At 36.7% G+C, this 24,431-nt stretch overlaps 1 protein-coding gene across 1 annotated transcript in view; it reads right to left on the reverse strand.

Annotated features, from left to right (window-relative positions):
• ammecr1 (AMMECR nuclear protein 1) overlaps positions 1-24,431 on the reverse strand; it is a 58,992-nt gene that overhangs the window by 19,357 nt on the left and 15,204 nt on the right. The window contains exons 2-3 of the mRNA XM_079835916.1: positions 19,695-19,805; positions 2,508-2,622 (exon numbers count right to left, since the gene is read on the reverse strand). Of these exons, the coding sequence (XP_079692042.1) occupies positions 2,508-2,622; positions 19,695-19,805 (226 nt within the window). The remainder of the gene's footprint in view (positions 1-2,507; positions 2,623-19,694; positions 19,806-24,431) is intronic.

The raw sequence follows: 24,431 nt of genomic DNA on the forward strand, positions 1-24,431 counted from the left end.
TGGAGCATTTTAATTAGGCTACTCGCACTCGCGTCTCGTCTCCCTCTGCCATTGTATGCTACCGCTTCAATGCACGTACGCGGCAAATGACGTCAGAAAAGAATCAGTACACTATAATCAGTTATGGTCTATTACTGAACCGATACCGAATTGTCCTCGTCTGCATCGCGATGCATCAAAGAAACTATTAATTTCGACACCCCTAGTGCACAATGGCCTGCGAAATGGGTCTCATGACCGCCTACACTGCGATGACGCCAGTTTGGCTGCGCACACCTTCACACTTGTGCGGATGCAGCAAGTATGAACCAGGCTTTACACATTCCACATAAAGAAAATGTATGTGCTATTTGGAAATGCAGGGCTCGAAAATAGTGGCTTTCACACCAGAGGACCGTTTTCATAGTTCCTATAAATGTTGGCAGAAGTACCCACTTTTTGGCCTTTTCGCACTACAGGAACGATATTAGTTATATCGCCTTTGGGGGGTACATTAGCTCCTACTTCAGAGTAGGGTCTAAACCAGCACAATAGGCCTTACTCCCTAACCCTGCACCGGTATTGGCGATAACCGTGATATTCAAAGCACAAAATATCAACATCGTGTTAATTTAGTGTGTGACAATATACTGATATTTGTGATAGCATGACACGTAAATACTCCCGAGTCCGAATGGAGACAGTGTTTTTTTTCTCCCTCCCTATTACACTGTTGCAGCCATACAAATAGTTCAGCTTTGTTTTTAATGTCAAGGTAGTTATATTTTGTTTAGTTTCTTCATTAAGTTAATTTAGAAAAAATGTTTGGAGCAATTTTTGTTTGTTAAATTAAAGATTTAGTTTTTTAAAGTAACGACCGAGCGGCCGACAGGGAGTTAACCACACGTTTGATCAATTTAGACTCTCAAATCAACACTTGACTTGTCTTGCTTATAATAAAATCTATAGATATAAAACACTTTAAGCACATCACAATGTTAGTTTAAATGTAAAAGCCCCCACAGTAAAAACGCATTATTGACGAGCTGAGGCAGGCTGATGCTGCTCGCAACGGCGCCCATTAACAGAACGGGCTATACAATCTAAACGAATAAACAAAAAAATAAAGCGTTGAAGGAACGCTGACTGCTGCTGCTGGAGCGGACTCTAAACACCAGTCAGAGACAGGTGGCGGTTGCGACTGCATGGGCTCGTGTTGTTTCCACCAGTGTAGCGCATCTCAGTTTCTTTTAATTAATCAATGTCTATTTACATAATGTATATTCTTGTATTTGTATTTGCAATCTAGTCATGGGCAATCATGTTTGTAGCATTTATGTTAATATTTATTCATCATACTGTTGAACTTGACAGAATTTTCTCTCGTTATTTTATAGGGAGCTTCAAAGATGCATGTGCCCTGTTGTTTATCAGTATCCAATTATGTTCATTGGGTGAAAAAAGAAAAACTAAAACAAAGCAAATTATTTTGATAACTTTTTCCCCCAAGGTTACTGTAGAGATCGCGATAATGCCCTTTAAAGTTATATGTTGTCTGTATTGTGTTCTTGCAGATCTGTAATAAAATAATGTGATCAGACTCTAAATTATTGCACATACGCATGGCTACAATATTATGAATTTTGTTGTCTTTGTTTCACAATACTCAATTAATGATAAACGGATCTGGTGGTAAACTGATGGTAAAACTGAGGTTGGTGTCTTTAGAAGAATCTGTGCTGAATTTTACATAAAACCACAACATTCCTGTGCTATTGGCACCGGCCACTGATAAAGGATTCAGCGCAAGTTTTTTTTTTTTACGCCACTATTTGTAGCTTCTGCTTTTTGAACGTGGAAATGTGATGAATGCCTATAGGAACTTTAGTGTACATTGATTGGCCAAATACATGTGAATTGTTTTTATGAATTTTTACATGTGAAAAGCAAATTCTCTCATTTGGATTGTTCTTGCATTCCATGTAAAAAGTCTGGCAAGTAAAAAATGTAAAATAAATAGCTAATGGCAACTTGAGCTTCAGTGTGTCCGTAGAGGGTTGAATAAGTAAAGTAAATACTCAAATAAAAGAAAAATACAATAGAGTGGTGCAGGGATGACGTCAGAACCCAGAAGACATTTGCCAGTGGTTCCTTCAAGATTTTTGCGGGTTCTGATGTCATCCCTGCACCACCCTGCAATATGAACTTTTATATACACATACACAAATATTAATTTATTTATACATAATATACACACACACGTTTTTAAATAGTAGCTCCAAGGATTAAGTGTCAAAGTAAAGTAAAATTGTCAGTTATTGGTATTAGCCATAAGCTGTGAATGATCAGTTACTGGTGTTAGGCCTGAACTTCCATTTCAGTAGTAACATTTATATTTAAAATGTGTGCAGCAAAAAACCTTAAGTGTACATATAGTTTTTGTTTGTTTAGTTAATTTTGTGAATAAATGATAATATACACAGCACCTATGTATTAATAACTGGTAGTAATTGTTTCTGTGCTCTTACCTCCCAGTCTAAGTAATCACCAACATCCTCAAAGTTGGTAAGCAGAGACACTGAGCAGAAGAGGCGCGGCAGCTCGTCCCTCGTCATGGGGGGAAAGCGACTGTCTTTAAGGGCACTGTGAAGGGGACATGAAGATGTGTTTTAAGACAAAGCACGTCATGGATACAGTATGACAACCCCAATAGTATTATTTACAGTAAGGTAACAATTTATACTTAATTTTCATTTATTTTTTAGTTTTATGCCGGGGTTCCCAATCCTGTTCCTGGAGATCTACCTACAGTACCTGAAGAGATCAGATCCAACCCTGATCTAACACACCTGTCTGGAATTATCAAGGGCTCCTGAAGATTTTAAGCTGCTTTAGTTACGTTTGATCAGGGTTGGAGCTGACATTTTTAGGAAGGTCTCCAGGAACAGGATCGGGCACCCGTTTTATGGCATGTCAGCATCTAACGGACGAGAAGCGCAGTCGCATCTAGAACAACTCAGAGGTACCGCACAGCAGACACTCACATTCTGTTGTCAGTTTGTGGTCAACAATATTGCTAAGTTTTACGGACATCATGAAATTAAATGTCTATACTGAACGTAATGTATTGTAATGTACCAGGCAAATGTTACAAGGTTACAGGTTAGTGTATAAAAATATTGGCACAGAAAATGCTATGTTTGTTATATAACAAATAGAAGCTAGATGGCTTCAGACAGAAGCTAAGTGGCGCCATCGGTGTGCGTACACTCATAGAAAACAAATTTTTCAAATTTCAAACATTAGCGAGACGCAACAAGGCGCTTCTCATTCAAACACACAATATACAATGTTAGTTTTAGTCTGCATTATATTTGTGTGTGTGTGTGTGTGTGGGCATGTTTTTGTGAAATATCAGGACACATATGTGTATAATGACATGGGTATGACATAGGTATTACAAAAAGAGGGTGAAATGAGGACGTTCCCCATGTCCTCACTTTTCAAAATGCTTATAAATCATACAGAACAAGTTTTTTTTCACAGAAAGTAAACTGCACAGTCTCCTGTGATGGGTAGGTTTAGGGGCAGGGGCAGTGTAAGGGGATAGAAAATACGGTTTGTACGGTATAAAAACCATTACGCCTATGGAATGTCCTCACATTTCACAAAAACAAACATATGTGTGTGTGTGTGAATAAAGACTCTACCACTGAATGTTCTCTCCTGTGTCTATGTTAGTTTTTAATTCCAAACGGTCAAAATCACAAATGTGGCAAATAGTGACAGATAGGATAACACAAACACAAGTGAGTCAATGTTACCTTGAAGTCATTCATTGTTGAACGTGGCAAAATAGTAAATGGTGGGGGTTTTTTTGGACAATGTTTAGATTTGACTAAATTATCGTTTTGAAGATTTTCTCTATTACTGAGGGCTCAACAGTGCAACCATTTCAGTCACATTTACTGCAGTACATTCAATGCTCATATGAGGACAGCAAAGCTTGAATTTCATCACAGGGTTTTAGGTATTGGCCATGATTTTACTCTTCCTGCAAACTCACACACAAATATTAATTCGCTTTAGCTATGTGGGATTAATGAGTAAATTAAACCACACAGATCAAGTCAATCTTTTGTAATTTCACAAACAGCGTGAGTAAATCAGTGATATACTGTGTCTCCTCTCTCTTAATACAACAAAAATGGCTTTAATCAACACATTGCATCTGGACGCATCTGGAGCTGGAGTTTAGAATCAATAATGCTAACAGGAAAGACAGCAGGAATACAAAATAGTGTTTATAATGCTAGACCAAAGCTATGGAGCCAGATATTTATAACAGCCTTCATCACTTACTGGTTATACTCGCACAAGGGATGATCTACCAGTGCAAAATGTCAGGTAAAAAACAACAACAACAAAAAACATTAATGAATAACCTTACTTGATAACAATAGTTAATATATCAAACCTATTATGAATGGAATATAAGAACTGAAAGCCAGAGTTCTTTAGAAGATATTTGTCAGATGATTACAGCATTTAAAGGATGCACATCACAGGCCTACATTGTAATTGTATAAAAATAGAGTAAACCAAAAAAACGCAAAGTTATAAATCCAGCTGCATTTAGAATACCATTATGAATGAGCCCTACATTTCCCAAAAAGAGTGAACATCTATTTGCCCTGTTGGTTAAGGTTTGATGAATTACAAAAATGTGAGCTCATTTTTCCAGGTTCGTTTCCAGGTTCATAAATCAATTAAATTATGTCAAGTCAGTCTCCTACGCTGTTCACGTAATAAACAGTGCAGTGCTTCCGGTTTTTATGTCAGAACTCCGGCTCTGACTGATGCTGTTCACGTGAGCACCACAACGCATGTGTGATGCTGACGCAGGAGCAGGCCAATAACGAGCCAGCGTTCTGATGTAGAACCCGGAAGTGCTGTACTGTTTACTACGTGAACAGCATAGGAGACTGACATGGAAGAGAAGAAATTGTTGAATGAATTCATTTTTATTTGTTTATTGCACACAAAATGTATTCTTGTCATTCATAACATCAAGGTTGACGCTGTAGTCACATGGACTATTTTAACGATGTCTACCTTTCTGGGCCTTGAAAGTTGCAATGACGTTGCTGCCTATGGGTGGTTCAGAAACCTCTCGGAATTCATCAAAAATATCTTAATTTGTGTTCCAAAGATGAACAGAGGTCTTACGGGTTTAGAACGACATGAGGGTGAGTAATTAATGACAAATTTCATTTTTGGGTGAACTAACCCTGAATGTTGTCAGGTGGCACAACTGATATTCATCAATTGGTACAACCATATAAATTCTTGATTTAAACCAACAAATAATAGGTCAAAGTGATTAAATGGTTGAAAACTAGACTGTGTACTAGTTATTGTATCCAATGCATTTATTTGTATACTTGTATGATTTTTTTTGTCTTTTTCTGTCATTAAAAGTAAAATCAGATGCTAAAGGTACAAAATACCTGGTCACTAAAATACAATAATTATAAATTAATATAAATAAAATGCACAACAACAAAACAATGTGTTAGGCACTGTAGACACTCTTTAAGGGTAACTAAGGGATTTCATTTATAAATAAAATTAGGAATATATTTACAAATATTTGGTTGTACCACCTGAAAACATGTCAAAAATTATTTAACCATTGAAACTTCTTTAAACACATTGTTCCCTCAAAAATATGCATTACATCAAACGATCACAAAACAATGTTTTTTATTCTTTAATTTTCATTTTAATAAAACAAAACAAAAATATTTAAATGTTACCATATAAAAATTAGGTTGTTACAATTTTTAAAGATGTTACTGTATTTGTTAATGAACATTTGCTACTACTGCTGTCAACTCAAGCTACTGTCAAATGTGCATTTCTAGGAGACAAAACATGTACTATTAATATTGCAGCTGGCACTGCAAACTTTGCTGAAGATACACGTCAAAGTCAAGCAACACAAACATTTTCATATTGTTTCATGACTTGAAACAATATCACCTGTTAACACATGCAGTAACTAAGAAAATATTTTTTTATATTAAGAGATTACTTTTTAAGGAAAAATTAGTGGATGTGCGTAAAGAATTCTGACAATAAAGAGTAGTCTAAAACCACAATTAACAGTCTGGTTTCAACAGCTTTAGGAGCAAAAATCTGCCTTCAAACTTGAAAGAAATAAAGGTTTGAAATTCATTGTGATAATTATCAATATCAACTGATCTATATCGCCTAGCACTAAGCAGCATCAAATATGAAAAATCGTCCACCATCTCCTTCACCAAAGACAGGATAATGCAGACAATGGCTGTTATAATGGCTCCATGTAGATATCTGCCTCCTAATTCATGCCTAATCAAATTCTCTTAAAAAGACACACACAAAAAAACTTTTGAACTATATAAGAGTCAATGTAGTTAGGGCAATTTAGACATTTAGGAAGTTAGCATGTACATTGTATTTGCCAACATTAATTATATTTAGGGGACAATAGAACAAACGAATAGTCTACATTGAGACCACACTAAGGAATATAAAATAATAATGATATTATTGAATATCGTCAAAAACTGGGGGGGAAAAGGAGATATACATGTTTAATTATATCTCCCAGCCTTAGGTGAAACACCTTTTCAAAAACAAAAGAGGAAATCAAGAAAAGAAAGAAATCTCTCAGTCATGTAGATTTCTTTTGAACCCTACGTGAAAAACAAAAAAGTAACTTCGCCATAAACATTTCGGGGCCTTAATTATTCATCATTTTCTCTTTAGCCCTGACCACTTGCACATTACATGGACAGACAAAAGGAACTACTACTACAACAACAGACTGCTCATTTAAAGGGGTCATGAATGAGAAATAAAAATGTTCCTTGATCTTTTGACATAAGAGGTCTTAGTACTAGAAATATATCCTGCATGTTTCAGAATTCTAAACTTCCTTGTTAGTCCAAAAACAGCTTTTATTGAAACTAAGATCCCCAAAAACTCTTCTCAGTGGTTTGACGAAAGACCGCCTCTGCAGAAGATGATCAACACCTAATTCAACATCATTGCCTCTTTAGCCCCGCCCAATTCGTGCATATCATATAGTAGTAAATACGAGAGAGATGCAAACCCAGGATAACTTGAGCAACAAAAAATTATAAAGATGCCTCTGAGGATTACAAGATGTTCTGCACTGCCAAGTTGTGGAAAAACAGTCTTTGCATTGCCTTCCTTGTGATCCCAAGCGTCTATGTATAAATATTCAGGTGTTCCAATCACTTCCATGGCCACAGGTGTATAAAATCAAGCACCTAGGCATGCAGACTACTTCTACAAACATTTGTGAAAGAATGGGTCGCTCTCAGGAGCTCAGTGAATTCAAGCGTAGTCACCAGTGCAATAAATCCATTCGTGAAATTTCTTCACTACTAAATATTCCAACAAAAGTGGAAGCAATTGGGAACAACGGCAACTCAGCCATGAAGTGGTAGGCCAAGTAAAATCACAGAGCGAGGTCAGTGCATGCTGAGGCGCACAGTGCGCAGAAGTCGCCAACTTTCCTCAGAGTCAATAGCTACAGACCGCCAAACTTTGTGTGGCCTTCAGATTAGCTCAAGAACAGTGCGTAGAGAGCTTCATGGAATGGGTTTCCGTGGCCGAGCAGCTGCATCCAAGCCTTAAAATCACCAAATGCAATGCAAAGCGTTGGATGCAGTGGGGTAAAACACGCCGCCACTGGACTCTAGAGCAGTGGAGACGTGTTCTCTGGAGGGACCAATCACACTTTTCTGTCTGGCAATCTGAGGGATGAGTCTGGGTTTGGCGGTTGCCAGGAGAACGGTACTTGCCTGACTGCATTGTACCAAGTGTAAAGTTTGGTGGAGGGAGTATTATGGTGTGGGGTTGTTTTTCAGGCATTGGGCTTGGTCACTTAGTTCCAGTGAAAGGAACTCTTAATGCTTCAGCATACCAAGACATTTTGGACAATTTCATGCTTCCAACTTTGTGGGAACAGTTTGGGGATGGCCCCTTCCTGTTACAACATGACTGCGCACCAGTGCACACAGCAAGTCCATAAAGACATGGATGAGCGAGTTTGGTGTGGAGGACTGGCCTGCACAGAGTCCTGACCTCAACCCAATAGAACACCTTTGGGATGAATTAGAGCGGAGACCGCAAGCCAGGCCTTCTCGTCCAACATCAGTGCCTGACCTCACAAATGCGCTTCTAGAAGAATGGTGAAAAATTCCCATAAACACACTCCTAAACCTTGTCGATAGCCTTCACCAGAAAAGTTGAACCCAACTCCATATTAAACTCAATGGATTAAAAATGGTATGTCATTAAAGTTCATGTGCATGTAAAGGCAGACGTTCCAAAACTTTTGGCAATCTATAGAATATATAAACTTTATATATTAACAAAGTTCCAGATCACGTCGGTAAATACACGGTTCGTTTGTTCGCTTCATTTTACTAAAGATATATATTTAAATGAGGCACAGCTTGACGTAGGCTTTTCAGAGAGACTAAAAGATGATGCAGTGCCAACTATTATTGGATCCGACAGTAATGCGAGTATCAATGTTTTTACCATGTGTCACTATTGCTTTGTTACAGATCATTTTGATATGCACTCACTTTACTTACACTTTGCTAAAAATGATGAACGATGAAAATAAGAATGACAGTGCGACAAACGAAGGTACATTCATTCATAGTTTGTTTACACAAAACACTGCAAGTTATCCTGTCAACTTTAACTGTGGTAACCCCAAGTACTTAAACTTTATTTGTCACAACCATATGTAATAATGTAATAAGCATATGTAATATGCATAAATGTTTCACAGTTGGTAAATGTTTCAACTATGCCACAAGATAAACACCTTTTTGTAGCGTCTTCGTTTTAACACTAATATAATGTAATGTAATAAAATACAATACTTCCTCACAAATACATAATGAATAAATATAAATAAAGATGATTACCAAGCTGTCGCAGACTGGAGTATCCTTGGTATTTGAGGTGTAGGTTCGTCTTCTGATTTGGGTTTAGACTCTGGCTCCAACATGTATGGCGAACATCGGAAGTTTTCAAAATAATTCCACACGTGTAGTGGGGATGTTGAAAATTATTTTAATATGCAAAACTGTTACCCAATCATACCAGTGGGCAGTTACTTCCAAGTCTTGAATGCGGCACGCCTATCAAAACGGAGTGTTTCAAAGAGAGGGTCAAAAACAGGATAGAAAATAACCTAATACTTCTAAATTAGGATGTTATTTTTATGTAAAAATCTTGCTAACAATATAAGTGGACCTCAAAGAACATAAAATAAAATAAAAAATAAAAATGCAGTTCATGACCCCTTTCATTTATCTATCTAAATACACTGAAGAAATTTAAATATTGATATTTTCATTTTTTTGTGTGTGACTATTTTAACATTTTCCAAAACAACACTGGACCCCCATTAACGTTTTATTGTATGGACAAAAAAGAGAGACATTTGGATACAGGAAACAAATGCATACAGGTGATGATAAAAATGTAATTTTTTGGTGAACTATCCTTTACAGCAAATGATATGTTAGAAAGACATGCAACGATTGCAATTAATTAAAAAAGTTTGTGGCAGCAGCACCTGTGATACTAAGTTCTATCCACTCATAACTATACTCATTCCTTTAAAAAAAAAAATAAGAAAAGAAAACAGACAGTGTTATTGGTTATATAAGCTGCTTCAAAGTTAATGAGAGAATAGAGAAGTGGGAATTTGGCAGCGAATACTGGGTTGAACTGAGCCAAGGCACAAGCATCTGCTCTGGTGTCTCCGTCCCTGCTGCGGGAAGAATGTGGCTGTAGATCTACAGATGGATGACATGGAAGCAAGGTCAAGCAACTGCTAGAGATAGAGATGTCTAAGATGCATGTACAAGGCAATGCATGTACAAGTGTAAGTTATATGCACAGGCAACTTCAAGTAAACCAACAGGAGGTGGGTTGGGGGGGGGGGGTGCACTCGTAATAGTTTTTAATTAAGTCACCATCAGAACATTGCCAATCAAACCGCATCAGTGTTTCCCACAGGATTTTCAGAGACTATGAGAGGTGGGACTTGGTCCCTTGGTTCTGAGGATATAACCCCCAGGAAGAACATGTTGTCCATTTAAAGTTGAAATTGAAGCAATCGGCCTGGTGCTCTTTGAGATCAAACTACTAAATTCAGCACTATGATCTGAGGGTACATGCAAAAGTTGGGACCAGTGCCAGCTACAGGTCATGAGATCTGAAAATTATATTTTCGAATTTTCATAAATATTTAAATTTTTATTCCTTTTTTCCCCCCATAACTTTTGAATTTTTTGTCAGAAAATCATAACGTTGGGCTCAGCAGATTTCTTGGGTCACGGTGAATCGGTTGATACTGATTTTACCAGGATCAGACAAATTGCCTGTCTGACATTTTCTTTTTAAAGGTTTGACATTTTGGCAAAAACGTTTTTCAGCAGATATAAGGTTTTTTACAGAATAGCTTTTGAAAACGTTAAACAAATTAGTTCTTAGTGCCATAACCCTCCTTGGTTTATGCTGATTCTGATTATGTATTATGGTACAGAAATAGAGTATTAAATAAAAATATATATATATTTTATAGTACAACAGAAATTTTGAAATATTAATATTTATGTTTTAATTTCTCCATTTACAGATATTAAACCATCAAGCTTATATTTTGTTGGATAACTTCAGGGATTCCTTAAAGCAGTGGTAGCCAACCCTGCTCCTGGAATGTTACCTTCCTGCAGACTTCAGTTCCAACCCTGCTCCAACACACTTACCTGCTATACCTTGAACACCTTAATTAACTGGTACGGGTGTGTTTGATTAGATTTGGAGCTAAACGCTGCAGGATGGCAGCCCTCGAGCAGCAGGGGGTCTCCAACCCCTGCCTTAAAATGTCATAAAACCCCCATTAAAGTTGGTAGTGTACAGGGAGAGGGGGAGGCGGGGGTTGGGGCAACCAATAAAACACAGACCTACATGTGCTACAACACACTCATTATGTTACATAAAGTTATGTTTATGTAAGTAATCCAGTGTGTCATCGCGTTCATGTTCAGACATACCGCTGTATATATTTAATTTTAAGAAGGAGTGATTTAATATGTGCGCATGCACAGCGCTGGTTTACATTTGGAGCACTAGAGTAGATGAAATATGGCCATAGAAACTTGAAGGGGAAAAAAAAAGGTGCTTGATTCTGGTCCAGATATGAACTTTGATTCACGTGGCGACTGTTGTTAAACGTATTGTGGTGTTCAGCACAGAAAACACTCTCATGCTTGTTACATGTATGTATATGTGAAATGCTTTTTACAGACATATTTTCCGTGTTGGTAGGTAGCCAAATGCACGCGAGGGAATGCAAACAACGCATTTCGTTGAACGCAAAAATATCCATATTTAAAACTTCATATCTAGCTTCATACCGCCTTCCATATTCATCTTATGAAAAAAACTTAACTGACGCTACATCTGACTAGGACGTAGCGTAAGCATTTTAAACTGCGAGAGGCGTTACACTTTCTTTGGAAGTTGAATACAGAAGGCGGTCTGGCTTTTAAAGTTTTAAATATAGATTTTTTTTTCCTTACAAACACCCATTGATTTGCTTTAGAAGGCCTTTATTAACCCCCCTGAGCCATGTGGAGCAGTTATATGATGGATGGATGCACTTTTTTGAGCTTCAAACTCATTGGCCCCATTCACTGCCATTATAAAGCTTGGAAGAGCCAGGATATTTATCAATGTAACTCTGATTGTGTTCATCAGAAAGAAGAAAGTCATATACACCTAGGATGGCTTGAGTAAATCATGGGGTAATTAGCATATTAAAGTGAACTAATCCTATAAGCAGCTTGCCCTTTTACAACAGATTTAGTTCACAAACAACTGACAGTCAACTGACTAAACAGGAGTCTCATTTACAGAAATAAATCATAAAATTCAGCATTAGTAACTTGGTAACTCAAGCTTTGAGGGTCTCCCGCTCTTGGCTCATTTTGAGTCAGACTTTTGAATTCAGTGAATTGTTTACTGGAGACTCACTCTGACTGGATCATTTGAATCAGTGAGTTGCTGACTCAAGAACAAATGCAATCTGATCGGTCCAATTGACAAATTAATCGTTCAGTGTGCATTGCGAACCGATTTAACTGGTTAAGAATCAGCTTGTTTGTGAATCGGACTCCACTATCGCATTTCGCAGCTGGTGACGATTTCTTTTTGAAGCTGGTTTTAGGAAATGTAGAGGAGTACAAAGTATGATATTTAGATAGATACTCCGATAAAGTACAGATACTAGAAAAATGTACTTAAGTACTGTAACAAAATAAAAATATAGCTGCAAACAGCAATGTCGGGCCCAAGACCCGGCGCCACCACCAAAGTGGCTTTAGGAAAACTGTGCGGCAATATGCATTTAAAGCGATTAAATATTAAAGGACAACATCAAAGTAATTTGAATATGCCACATTTACTGCAGCCAGCTTATGCAAGTATGACCACAAAATTTAGATGAATTTCATGTCATTTGTCAGTTTTTTATGAGTGTAAAGTTATAATTTGCAGCTCAAAATGTTGTAAGTCCAGAAGTATTTATCTTAAGATCTTTTAAACTAAACATTTTCAAAATGATAAGCCTCACATTTCAGCCTTTAAGAAAAGGAATCAAGACGATAAATGATATTGCATATAATATATTTGAAATGTAATCATCATAATGTAAATATGATATATATTTTTACATTTTCTGAATGCACTTTCTTTTCGAACCACCAGTTAAAAACTGTTTGTAAAGGTCTGAATGAAAATGCAAATCCAATCTCTGACAGCAAGTGGCGGTTATGGAACAGCAGAAATAGAACGTTACCCTGGTAACCCCTGTTCACAAATCACCTGAGCTTATTGTGAAGGTCATTTTCTCTGAGAGGCGACGAGTTTGCAGGTAATATAATCACCAATGTAAACAATGTTCAATCAGTCTTGCTAAAAGTAACTTGATCATCACCTTATATCTTATATTGGCACTGCCTGCCAAATGTTTAGCGTAGACTTCTCATCAGTGGCAAGGGTTTCACACATGATACATGCAGGGAAATAGTTAGGCTGACAGAGAAGATTACAGAATTAGAGACATGCTTCCAAACTTTAATTAAGGATAGTAAGAAATCAAGGGCTTTAGATATGGCTTTTGATCATCCGTACATTGTTTGGTTCTGGTTGCAGAGCAGGGCAACTGGGTGACTACGAGATGGCATAGTCGTGAGACAAAATAAAAAGATTCCTGTTCACATTGGTGCTAATGATTGCAAATGTTGAAATATCCATTTTCTCTGAATTGCTTCAAGTCTTTTTAGGAATGCACGGATACCAGTATCGGGCCCGATACTATACTGCTCTTGTGTACTCGTAGCCCTGCTGAAGCAGCTCTAAATATGCACTGTGCTATTAAATGAAAGATAAATATGATATAGCAATAGAATGAACAGTGAAAGTAACAGAAGCTTGTACAATACATTTTAACAGGCATAATTAAGCATGAAAATAACTGAAGGAAATGTATATATTTGCTAAACAAATTAAACCAAGGAATATGATCCATATTCTTTTGGTTTCTCTACCTAATATTTTTTTTAATTTACAAATGCAATGAAAATACAGGTATTGTAAGTACCAACAATTAAAGTATCGCATTGGACTCGTTCTGAAAAAAGTGGTATTGGTGCATCCCTACATTTTTTATAATTGTCAATAAAGGTATACATTTGAAATTAAGGTATTTTTCATGTCTTGAATACTGTTGCCATGGCAACAATTTTTTTTATCATTTTTATGTATATTAATGTCTTTTTTTAGGTACTTGATCTTTGATCTTTTTAACTCACAGGACTCATCTGCCATTAGTAGAGGGCAATGGTTCATACATGGGCGTGTAGAGGGGTCTCTACAGCCGGATGAACCCCTTATTGTTATTAATATTATTACAGAAGATGCATAGGCACCTATTAGCTGCTTTTCCACTGTCGGGCTAGTACAAGCCAGAGCTTTCAATGGGCCGGGTTGGGCTAATAGCCTCGAACCTGTAGCATGAGCCCAAAACCACGCTGCATTTCCACTGTCAAGCTAGAACCTCTGCATCGCTTCACTAAAACCCGCCCGTAACAACCCTTTTCGGGAACAACGTCACAAACCCATCATTTCACCAACAAATGGAAGTTATCATAAAACTATTCAGTCACTGGTAACTAGCAAAACGAGCATGATAAAAGGGAACGTTTGTTGCCTTGTTTCCTTAAAGATTTAAAACCTAAGCGTCAATGTTTTACCACAGGTTTAAAAAAATGATTTTTCATTGATCATAATTGATTTATCAAGATTGCACATTAGTCACAGAAATAAAGTAGTAGCGTTATTTTACACAAGAAAGAGGACATGCGTACTTAGTCGGATATGTTTCTGTTTATTTGTAGTCACAGGACATGGTTTACATCACATTTTGAAAGAATGATTATTTCTAGAGGTCGACCGATAGTGGATTTTACCGATACCGATAACTAGGTTGGACCGCACTTGCCGATAACCGATTAATCGACCAATTGTTTTTAAAATGGATACTGGATTTAAAAAAAAAGTAAAACAGTGCTGAACTTTATAACAAGTTCTAACAGAACAAATTCTTCAGAAGATAATTTAAACATTAAAATATTACAGGTCAAATTTGTTTCTTTACCTATAACCTAGAAACATGCATGTACATTTCATAGGTAACACTATGCAAGCCCCTATGCAACATGAACTTACATGAACTATAAGCATTATGCATACATTTTTACAGCATGTAATAATATGAGCAATACAATTGTACCTTGATCATTCATGTTAGTTCATAGTGCATTAACCAAGGTTAACAGATAAAAATAAAATTTCAAACTCAATTTAATGTTGAAATGAACATACTAACAATGAACAATACTTCCACAGCATTTATTAACCTTAGTTAATGCAGTGTTTCCCACAGATTAGAAACCAATTTGTGGTGGCAGGTGGGTGGGGGTATTTGGTTGTTTGGGGGGGTGGGGGGTTGGCATAAATATCGTACATATAGGGAAAAAGTTTGCCTTTTTGGCATTATTTTGAACTTTTCATGGCAAATTATATTTTCTCGCATTCATTAATATTCTATTGTGTGCTCATATAAGTATCATTAAATTAAAAAATATTAGGATGCAAGTTATTAACGTTTTAAAATTTCACATTTAAAGAAATCTAGTGTTTTATCATGTCTAAATATGTATTCAAAAGCAAAACCTAAAAATAAGTAAGCAGTTATGATCTGCAATACTTTGAGCAACTAGATACATGTATATTTATTAAAGAGTCATACAGGCACCTATAGTGGGTAAACCATGGCATTACAAATGAAATATATTATTTTTCCAGCCAAAAAATGACTCTAATTTGCCTCTATGCATTGGAATTCTCCATTTTAACCTTAATTACACTAATTGTAATATAAATAAGAAAAATATTAGAAGAAATATATTTTAATTCATTAAATGGTCATGGACCATAATTATTCCACAAATAGTAGGCCCTATTCAGTACCAAAAGATCTCCTATAAATATTATTAAACTAAAATATAGAAAAAAATAATTGAAAAATAATAAAAGGTGTATGGTCACATTTAACCACCAATGAGTATAAGTTTGACCAATTAGTAAGGAATACCTGAGGGCTAAATACAAGAAAACCATTAACATTAATGTAAACAATGTTGCATCTACATCACTCTCCATAATAAAATGATACTGTAAATGGTTGACGTAATAATCAATGCACACTATGCTGCACTGTTTACCAAAAATTGCTGCAAATACCTGTATAGTGAAACTGTCGTCTTTCCATTCAAATGTATTGACAGTGCGGGTTTGTGTGGAACTATTGAGAGCTCTGTGAACCACGTGACCGCGCGCACCGCCGGGAGATGAGAGCATGTCGCAACTCTGCTTTTCAACGCCTCTGGCTTTAACTGCCACAATAGCGCCAAAACGCTATTTAGTGTTTGAATTTCGTATTAAAACTCTTTAAAAGCTTAGACTTTGTTTCAAATGAAAAGCAGGTTTGGCCATTAGAGAGCGAGAGACACGCGTGAGTGACAGAGAGAGGGAGGGAGAGCAGGGAAAGCAAATGCAGCTGAACGAATACGCTGCGTGTTTTAAATAGCGTAAAAAAAAAGAAGAACGACGCACAATATGTGGTGGTCAGTGTTGATTCTGTGGCGCACCACCATGAATTAGTCTATGTGTGGGAAACACTGTAATGTTAAAAATGGAATCTTATTGTAGTGTTACCATTTCATAAATCTAAGCAGTCTGCTTTTTTAGAAGGAGATTATCTAATAAAAAACGAATGCGTTTCTGCTTTGTTTATGTTTCTGTCGGCAGCATGACGATACAGTTTGCGTTCTCACATCACTAATTTTATATATGCAACATTTAGGTCTGACTTGCGTGTGTTTTTATCACATTGTTTTAACTGCTTTAACTGAAATTAATTACTATATAATGATTTGGAAACAAGTACTGTAGTGTTCTGTATTCATACCGTTTCGCTGTCGTGTCTTAAACGCGCATCTGATGTGTCAGCACTCTCTGTGCAGGGCCGCGGGCAGCCTCATGTGTGAATGTAAACACCACATGGCATCAGTGAGTTTTTATTTCGCCTCTAGAGGCCGCTCTCGTGCTATATAATGCCAGCAGACCCTTCTCAGAGCTCTTGTACTGTGTAATGACAGAGCACCCATCTCAGCCACTCCAGCAACGGACGCAACATGGAAAAACTATCGGTGTGGATTTTTGCCGATAACCAATTGTTCCAGCAATCAGCTATCGGCAAAACCGATTAATCGGTCAACCTCGAATTATTTCTACAAATTTTCCACCAAAAATACGACCTGAGGAGCTTTAGCATCTCCAGTAATAGGTCTCCAGTTCTAATACAGTTATAATTTCAGTCAGAGAAACAGAGGAAGCTCCCGAAAAAGACATGTGGAGCTAAATATGGATATCAGACAGTCCGGTATAAAGAGACTACACTCACTGACAGATAAAATACACGATTGTGATAGTCTATATGATTTGTGTGATTTCTTCAAGCAGTCGTATTTACCATGTTTACTATGGTAATTGTTAGAGCAAATGGCTTATACATTGATCAGAATCCACATCGGATCACAAAAAGTGAGTTGAGCTATAAATGATTTTAAATCTTTAATGTTGTTAGCTGGTATACGAAATCATCTGCGCCGCTGCCGTCTCCAGACTCAGGTCAACTTTGTTCGTAACCGCTCCTCAAGCCCAAGCTGGCCTACTTTGGACCAAAAAACTCTGGCCATTGGCCCCGACGAGGCCCGATCAAGCCCCAGAAGTGACAGTGGAAACGCGACTGGCCCTGGTACTCACTAGCACACCCGCTTTTGGCCCGACAGTGGAAACATGGCTATTGGCGATAAAACGCTTACGATAATTATTGCAATATTTTCCTCGATAAAACAATAACAAGAGTTCAATAAATATTCAAAATGTTTATAAGCCAGAAAATACATGAAGATACAAGACAAAGTCAGGCAACAATCACGATTACCACAAGCAGAAACTAATAAATTACGATATTTATTTTGTTAAGGAAAAATGACTGGAAATATATAAAGAATTTGAAAATGTAGTTTAAAACCACAATTAACAGATTAACTTTCAATTAGAAGAAATAAAGTAATACAGAAATAAAGATTTGGCATTTATCGTGATAATTATCAATATCAACTGATATGAAAATTTTTATCATGATAATTATTTTTGCCCATATTGCCCACCAAACCGCTTGTGGAAATGTTATGAAATTTGCACCATAGCAAATTCACCATTGCAAATTTGGAGTTTCTAACTCAATCCCTCTAGCACCACCAACTGTTCAAAGTTGCACTCACTTTTATGCTAATAACTTTTGAGGGGCTAGAAATACAATTTTCCCTCTAATTACTTGGCTCAAGATGATATGATCATATGAACTATGACATAATTTTCTGAAAAACCTACTTTTTTGAACTCATCCAAGACGGTTCGTCTGATTTTCACCACAATTGGCTCAGATCAACTTCAGACCATGCTGGCAAAAAGTTATTAAAAACCTTTTGAAAAACCCAACCATTCTCGAATAACACAAATGAATTTGACGAAGAGCACGGAAAATTGGATACAAGGCTATAGGTGTGTGCTGTTGCATGTAACCGTTTGGTTTTACTGTAATAAAAATACAGATTTGTAAGCAGTAGTGGAACTGATGGTGTTAGAATAAACACAAAACACACATGATCGTTGTGGAACACCTGTGTCGTCATCAGAGCTCATGCAGCCCCTCTTGAATCGCTCTCGCGGTATTTGATGCCATACATCACAGTGACGTAGCGTCTGCGCTGTCTTAAGTCGGACAAAATTTCTAACCGGCATAAGTCAGCCGCTGACCGGTCTGCGCAGCGCTGCATGAAGTCGAACAAGCCTTAAATCTCTGCAACACTTTAGCTTATTGAGACGAGTCTTGGTAATGTCATCACAAGACCAGAGGCTACATGGTGTTTCGGCACAGCACCACCTACTGGTCAGGAGATATGAAAATGGTTATTTTTGCTTTAACTTCTTACAAACAACTCCTCCTTGAACGTTGGTCTGATTTTCACCAAAATTGGCTCAGATCATCTTCAGCCCATACCGGGCGAAAGTCATTAAAAGCTTTTCGATTGACCAAACCGTTCTCGAATAACGCATCAACAAATTTGATGGCAGTGTGCCAAGCTTATTCTTAGGCTGTAACACTGCAACGCTTTGTCATATTGACACCAAACTTTGCATGCGTCATTGTCTGCTCACACATTACATGTGATTGTATGTGATTTTTAAGCAATTTATAATATAATAAGCTAAAAATGTCTTTAATTACTCATTGTTGCAGTTGCTCTGAAGCTCCCAGCCATGCTTGCATGTCTCATTGTTCCTATTGTGCTTGGCCCTGATAAATGCTGCTCGCAACTATATTTATTATTATTATAATCAGTATTTACTGCACAATTAATGTGGAGATCTGAGTCACAAACCTGCAAGACCTTCGTTCATCTTCGGAACACAAATTAAGATCTTTTTGATGAAATCTGAGCACTCCCTGATAAGTTTTTTTTTTTCATTTTTGGGTGAACTAACCCTTTAACACCCCGGTGTAAAAACTGTGGCGCTTTCAAAACATTACATTTCTAAACCTAAAAATTCTGGGTCAACCAATATTTTGGGGTGGGACAATGTTAACTTAAGAAAAAAAAAGAAAAAAAAAGGGAGCTGGGCTAGTGCTGCAGTAAAAACAACACTTTTAAAAAGGACAGGTCCTTTAGAGAAGTTTTTCAGAGAAATTGAATCAAGAAACTCTCATATTTTGGTAATAAGTCTAATAAGAAGCCCAAATAAAACAAAGCCCCCCAAAAATAAATAAGAAATCTTGAATAAGTAAATTTTATGATATGAATGGAGACACATTAGTGAGAGAAAAGCAGAATTTCAAAGATGTGGCATACCTAGTAAGGGTGTACTCCCTGAGTCCTGAGTGCAGGTTCATGGCAGAAAATGTACCTATACAACCCCTTAACCGCTTGTCCCGGCCGATTTTCCAAGTGACAAACAGTGGGCTGTTGGAAAAGAAAATAACACCATCTGTAAAATCAGGGCTTAAACAAATGACCATTACATTAATGACATTAAGTATGAACATTCTACAAACATAAATGTATAACCACAAAAAAAATCTAATTCTAGAAATCACAGAAGCAAGTAAAACCAATTAATAATTTAAAAGCCAGAGTCTGTTCAGCTTCCACTAAAATCACATACAAAAGGCTTTGCACCAAAATAGGATTGAGATCCAAATCTGGATTGGCATCCAAATCTGGACACTTGTTCAATTCTTGCTTAATACATTACCAAGACACCAAGGAAATCAAAAGAGATTTTATATAAATCATTATCAACTATAGAGGACACCGCATTAAAGGTGCAATAAGTGATTTCTGAGAAATGCTGTTGAAAACTGAAATCAACACAAACAATTTTGTGAATATTTGCTAGATGTCTGCTCAGTGTGTGCTGAAAATATTGTGCTTGTACATAGTCCTGGCTGTGTAAATAGAAAAACAAAGTGGATTGGACACACAGAACATGTTCGCCTATATTCGAGAAAACCATAAAGGTATGTCCTGTTTAAGGTTGTATGGATTTCTGCAATACAGAAGGAATCCACTCCTGAAAATGGAATTTATAGTAAACGCAGTCACCAAAACACTCCTATAGCCAATTATTCACAATACATTTAAATTTAATAATTTAGTAAACGCTTTTATTCAAAGTGAATTGCAAATGAGAAGAACTAAAGAAGCAATATAAATAGGGTTGGGAACCGAGAACCGGTTCTTATGCAGAACCGAAACTGATTTTTGAAAAATACCAGAACCGCGCGAAATTCCTAAGTTTCGGTTCCGAAAACGGTTCTGGTGCAATGTGTGTGCGCGAAGCGCTGGAAGCGTATCCTTTCATAGCGAGTGACAGCCAGTGTTGCCAACTCCGTGATTTTCCCGCTTTCCCGTTTTCCACTGTTGCCGCGGGCTGTGTTTCATGTCCGCGGGTTGAAACGATTGTGCAATTGTGCGGGTTTTGTTGTGAAAACCTGGCAACCCTGGCTCACCTCATCATGAATATTAATTACGTTGCCTGCCGCTTCCAGGAGGGCAACGCAGTTCAGCACTGAAAGCCCTCGCGCTATTTACGGTTTTGTGTCAGATATTTTCTCGTTGACCACCAGCATAGCGAAGAGAAAGTCACAAGTATGGATTCATTTCCAAAGAATGAATGATAATGAAGCAAAATGTAACACGTGAAAAGTTAATAACATGCAAAGGAGGCTGCACTAGCAATTTGACAAAACATTTGCTACAGCACAGAGTGCCACAGGGCTTATACCAGATTTATAGTGAAAGGCATATATATATATATATATATATATATATATATGTCAACCGTTGAGTCACCATGGTTTAGGTAAGCGTTTAGGCACAATTACCTTTGTAATGCTGAATTGCAATTTATTATTTACAAGTTCACTGAATAACTGAATTACTATTAAATTAATATATAACTAATTAATAAATATAACTAATAAATATAATTTATAACTTGGTTTTATTCAGAGACAGAGAGATAAAATGTAATAAGACAATTTCAGAGGTGTTCATTTGAAAAAAAATGTGTTGCAAGAATGGCTTAATTAATACTGTAATATATGTACAGTACAGGACTTTTTTGACATTGCCAACCTGTAAATAAATTTTAGAGCAAGTAATAAACACAAAATGGATTGTTTGAGTTGCGTATTGTGCCTTTTTCCTTTACCACTATTTGTTTAATAATTTTAATGGAACCGGAATCGGAACCCGGAATCGTTAGGCGGAACCGGAACCGGAAAATTTCTCACGATTCCCAACCCTAAATATAAATCAACAAAATGTAAGTGCTGTGAAAAGTCTAGTTAGTCTAGCGCAATGCATGTAGCAAGTTTTTTTTTTTAAACAAATAAAATAAAAATAGAATAGCAAGTGCTAGTATTACTCAGCTGCTCGTTTTGAGATCAACAGGGAACAAAGGTAAAGGTCTGTGAAAGCGATGTTGTGCAAACTGATGAAGAGACATGTGACGTGCGCTCTCTCCGGCTGGTTAAAGACCACTCTTGCTGTTGCATTCTGGATCAGTTGCAGAGGCTTGACAGTACATTCTGGAAGGCCTATCAGGAGAGCATTACTGTAGGGAAGGGGGTTTTCTCCCTGGACATGTTATGATACAAGATGGACAAATAAAAATGATGGCTTAACTCGTGTGCACCAACAAATGCACTATGGTGCAAAAGATGCGTTTTTGAAAAGTAAATAAAAGATACATTTTATTTATATATAGTAAGGGATAGTTCTCCAAAGGGTGCGCAGTATATGTGTGTATATATATATATATATATATATAAAATAAAAATCAAACAGAAGGATCTTCCTGAGGTAAGACTTAAAATACTAGAGTGCAGTTCCTGAGGTGTCCCTTGTTGTGAGGGTTGACTGCAGGATCTGAAGGTTAACGGTCAAAAGCAGCAGAGAGATCCAGCAAAATGGGTACTGATAATTTGGAAGCTGCTCTTGCCAGTAACAGAGCTGAGAACTGAGAGCAGGGCAGTCTCGGTGGAGTGGCTACTTTTGAAACCAGGAGGTTGTTTTGTGTAATAAAGGTAGAGAATTGGTTGAACATGACTCGCTCAAGTGTCTTTGCAATGAATGGAAGAAAGGATACCGGTCTATAGTTTTCTAAAAGTGCTGGATTTAGAAATGGTAAATGGACTGCATTTATATAGCGCTTTAAACAGACCTACAGCCATCCAAAGCGCTTTACATTTGCCTCACATTCACCCATTCACACACCGACAGTTAAATGCTCCTGGGAAAGGTACCAGTGTGAAGAGAGGTGTTGATAATGTGAGTTAGTGCAGGTATAACAGAAGAAGAAATGGCTGGAAGGAGATAAGTGGGGACAAGATCAAGCGGACTGGTAGTAGAGCCTAAACAATAAAGGATTTTTAAGGCCGATACCGATACAAATATTTGGTCATTTAAAAATCCGATATATCAGCCGATATATATTAAAAATAAATAAATAAAATAACAAACACGTAAAAAACACTTAAACAGATTTCCCTTACATTAGTTATTTGTAGTTATTCATGATCCCTCAGCCTCTTTAAAATAATATGATAATGCAGTTGTTTGTTTTATTGTCACAACAGAACATAAAAATATATTAAAGTTCTGATAAATAAAATGTATAAAAATACAAACTTAAAAAAAAAACATATTCAAATTGGCTAGTGATTTGACAGTGTTACCCGCTGCAGTTGATTTTTACCTGCATTTGGCAGGTTTTCATTTCAAACCCTGGGTGTAACGATACGTTATCTGGGCTCAAATTCGGAAATTCCGCAAACATTCATTCACTTTTAGCATGTAGTTTGTATGAGTAAATACATCCACACAGATTATAAGATTATTTAAGATTTAAAACTTTCTGCAAGACAACTTTTTGTTGGACAAGAGGTTCATAAATGCTTGTCATGTTTGACACATGATGCTTTTCAAATGCACGTTATAAGCGACTAGATATCGACCAATATATATATTTTTTTATAACCAATACCGATTATTTGCATGTTTATGTGCCTGATAACTGTAATATGGAACCTATATTTATTTATTGTTATTTCTGTTTTTCACAATTGTAGCAACAGCACTGAACTGAACAAACTTTTATTTAACAGTATTTAAACACTGTAATTTTTCCAATTTCATTTTCTTCTTACAAATAAAACACACTTCTACATCAATAAATAGAGTCTGAAAGAGTGCAATTTAAACAAAAAATACAGTGCACTGTCACTAAAGTGTCTTTTTAACTATTGCGTCTTTTATTTATAACAACAGCATATTAACAGGCAAAATAAATGCACAAAGTCTAATGTTTTCAAATGGAGAACATAAATAAATGACAGGGGAGTCTATCAACTCCCCATAAATATAAGCATGCATTTTAAACTACAGTTTTAAAATGTTTATGTGTTGCTTAATATACTACAGAGTGAAGAAAATGGAACGCATTGGAATATTATTTGGAATACGCAAACATTTTCAGAAAAATAAAAAAACAGTGAATACTTCATCGCTATTACAGAGTCCATCTCATCTGGCACAATATCAAAATCATTAATGTTTCTGTTGGTCTAGATTATGAAATACCTGCTGATGACAGAGCGCTGTATTCATCTATGCGTTGACACAGAACGTCTCTCACAGAGATAGGCCTCATAATTAATTTAAGGAGTTTTAAACGAGTGGATCTTGTTAAAAATTACATACACTGGAAGTTTAAACTACCTAACAGCCTTATCTTATTTGTGCATTACTTGCTGTTGTGTTAAATAAAGTTTATTAATTAAAGGATGCAAGTTATTTTACCTTTGAACACCGTTGTCAACTCATTTCCCATCAGGCACAGTGCTTTAATGGCAGGCTTGGCGTCATTTGTCGGTGAATCTGATATTACAAAACCGATACCCAGTTATGGGAAAACGCTTCGATATCAGGAAAAATATCGGGAAACCAATATATCAGTCGATCTCTATAAGCGAGTCAAACTCGCAGTGATTTCAGATGGAGCAGCATTTACTACTGACCACA

The sequence above is a fragment of the Gobio gobio genome (assembly GCF_949357685.1).
Source record: "Gobio gobio genome assembly, chromosome: 14".
Lineage (NCBI taxonomy): Eukaryota > Metazoa > Chordata > Actinopteri > Cypriniformes > Gobionidae > Gobio > Gobio gobio.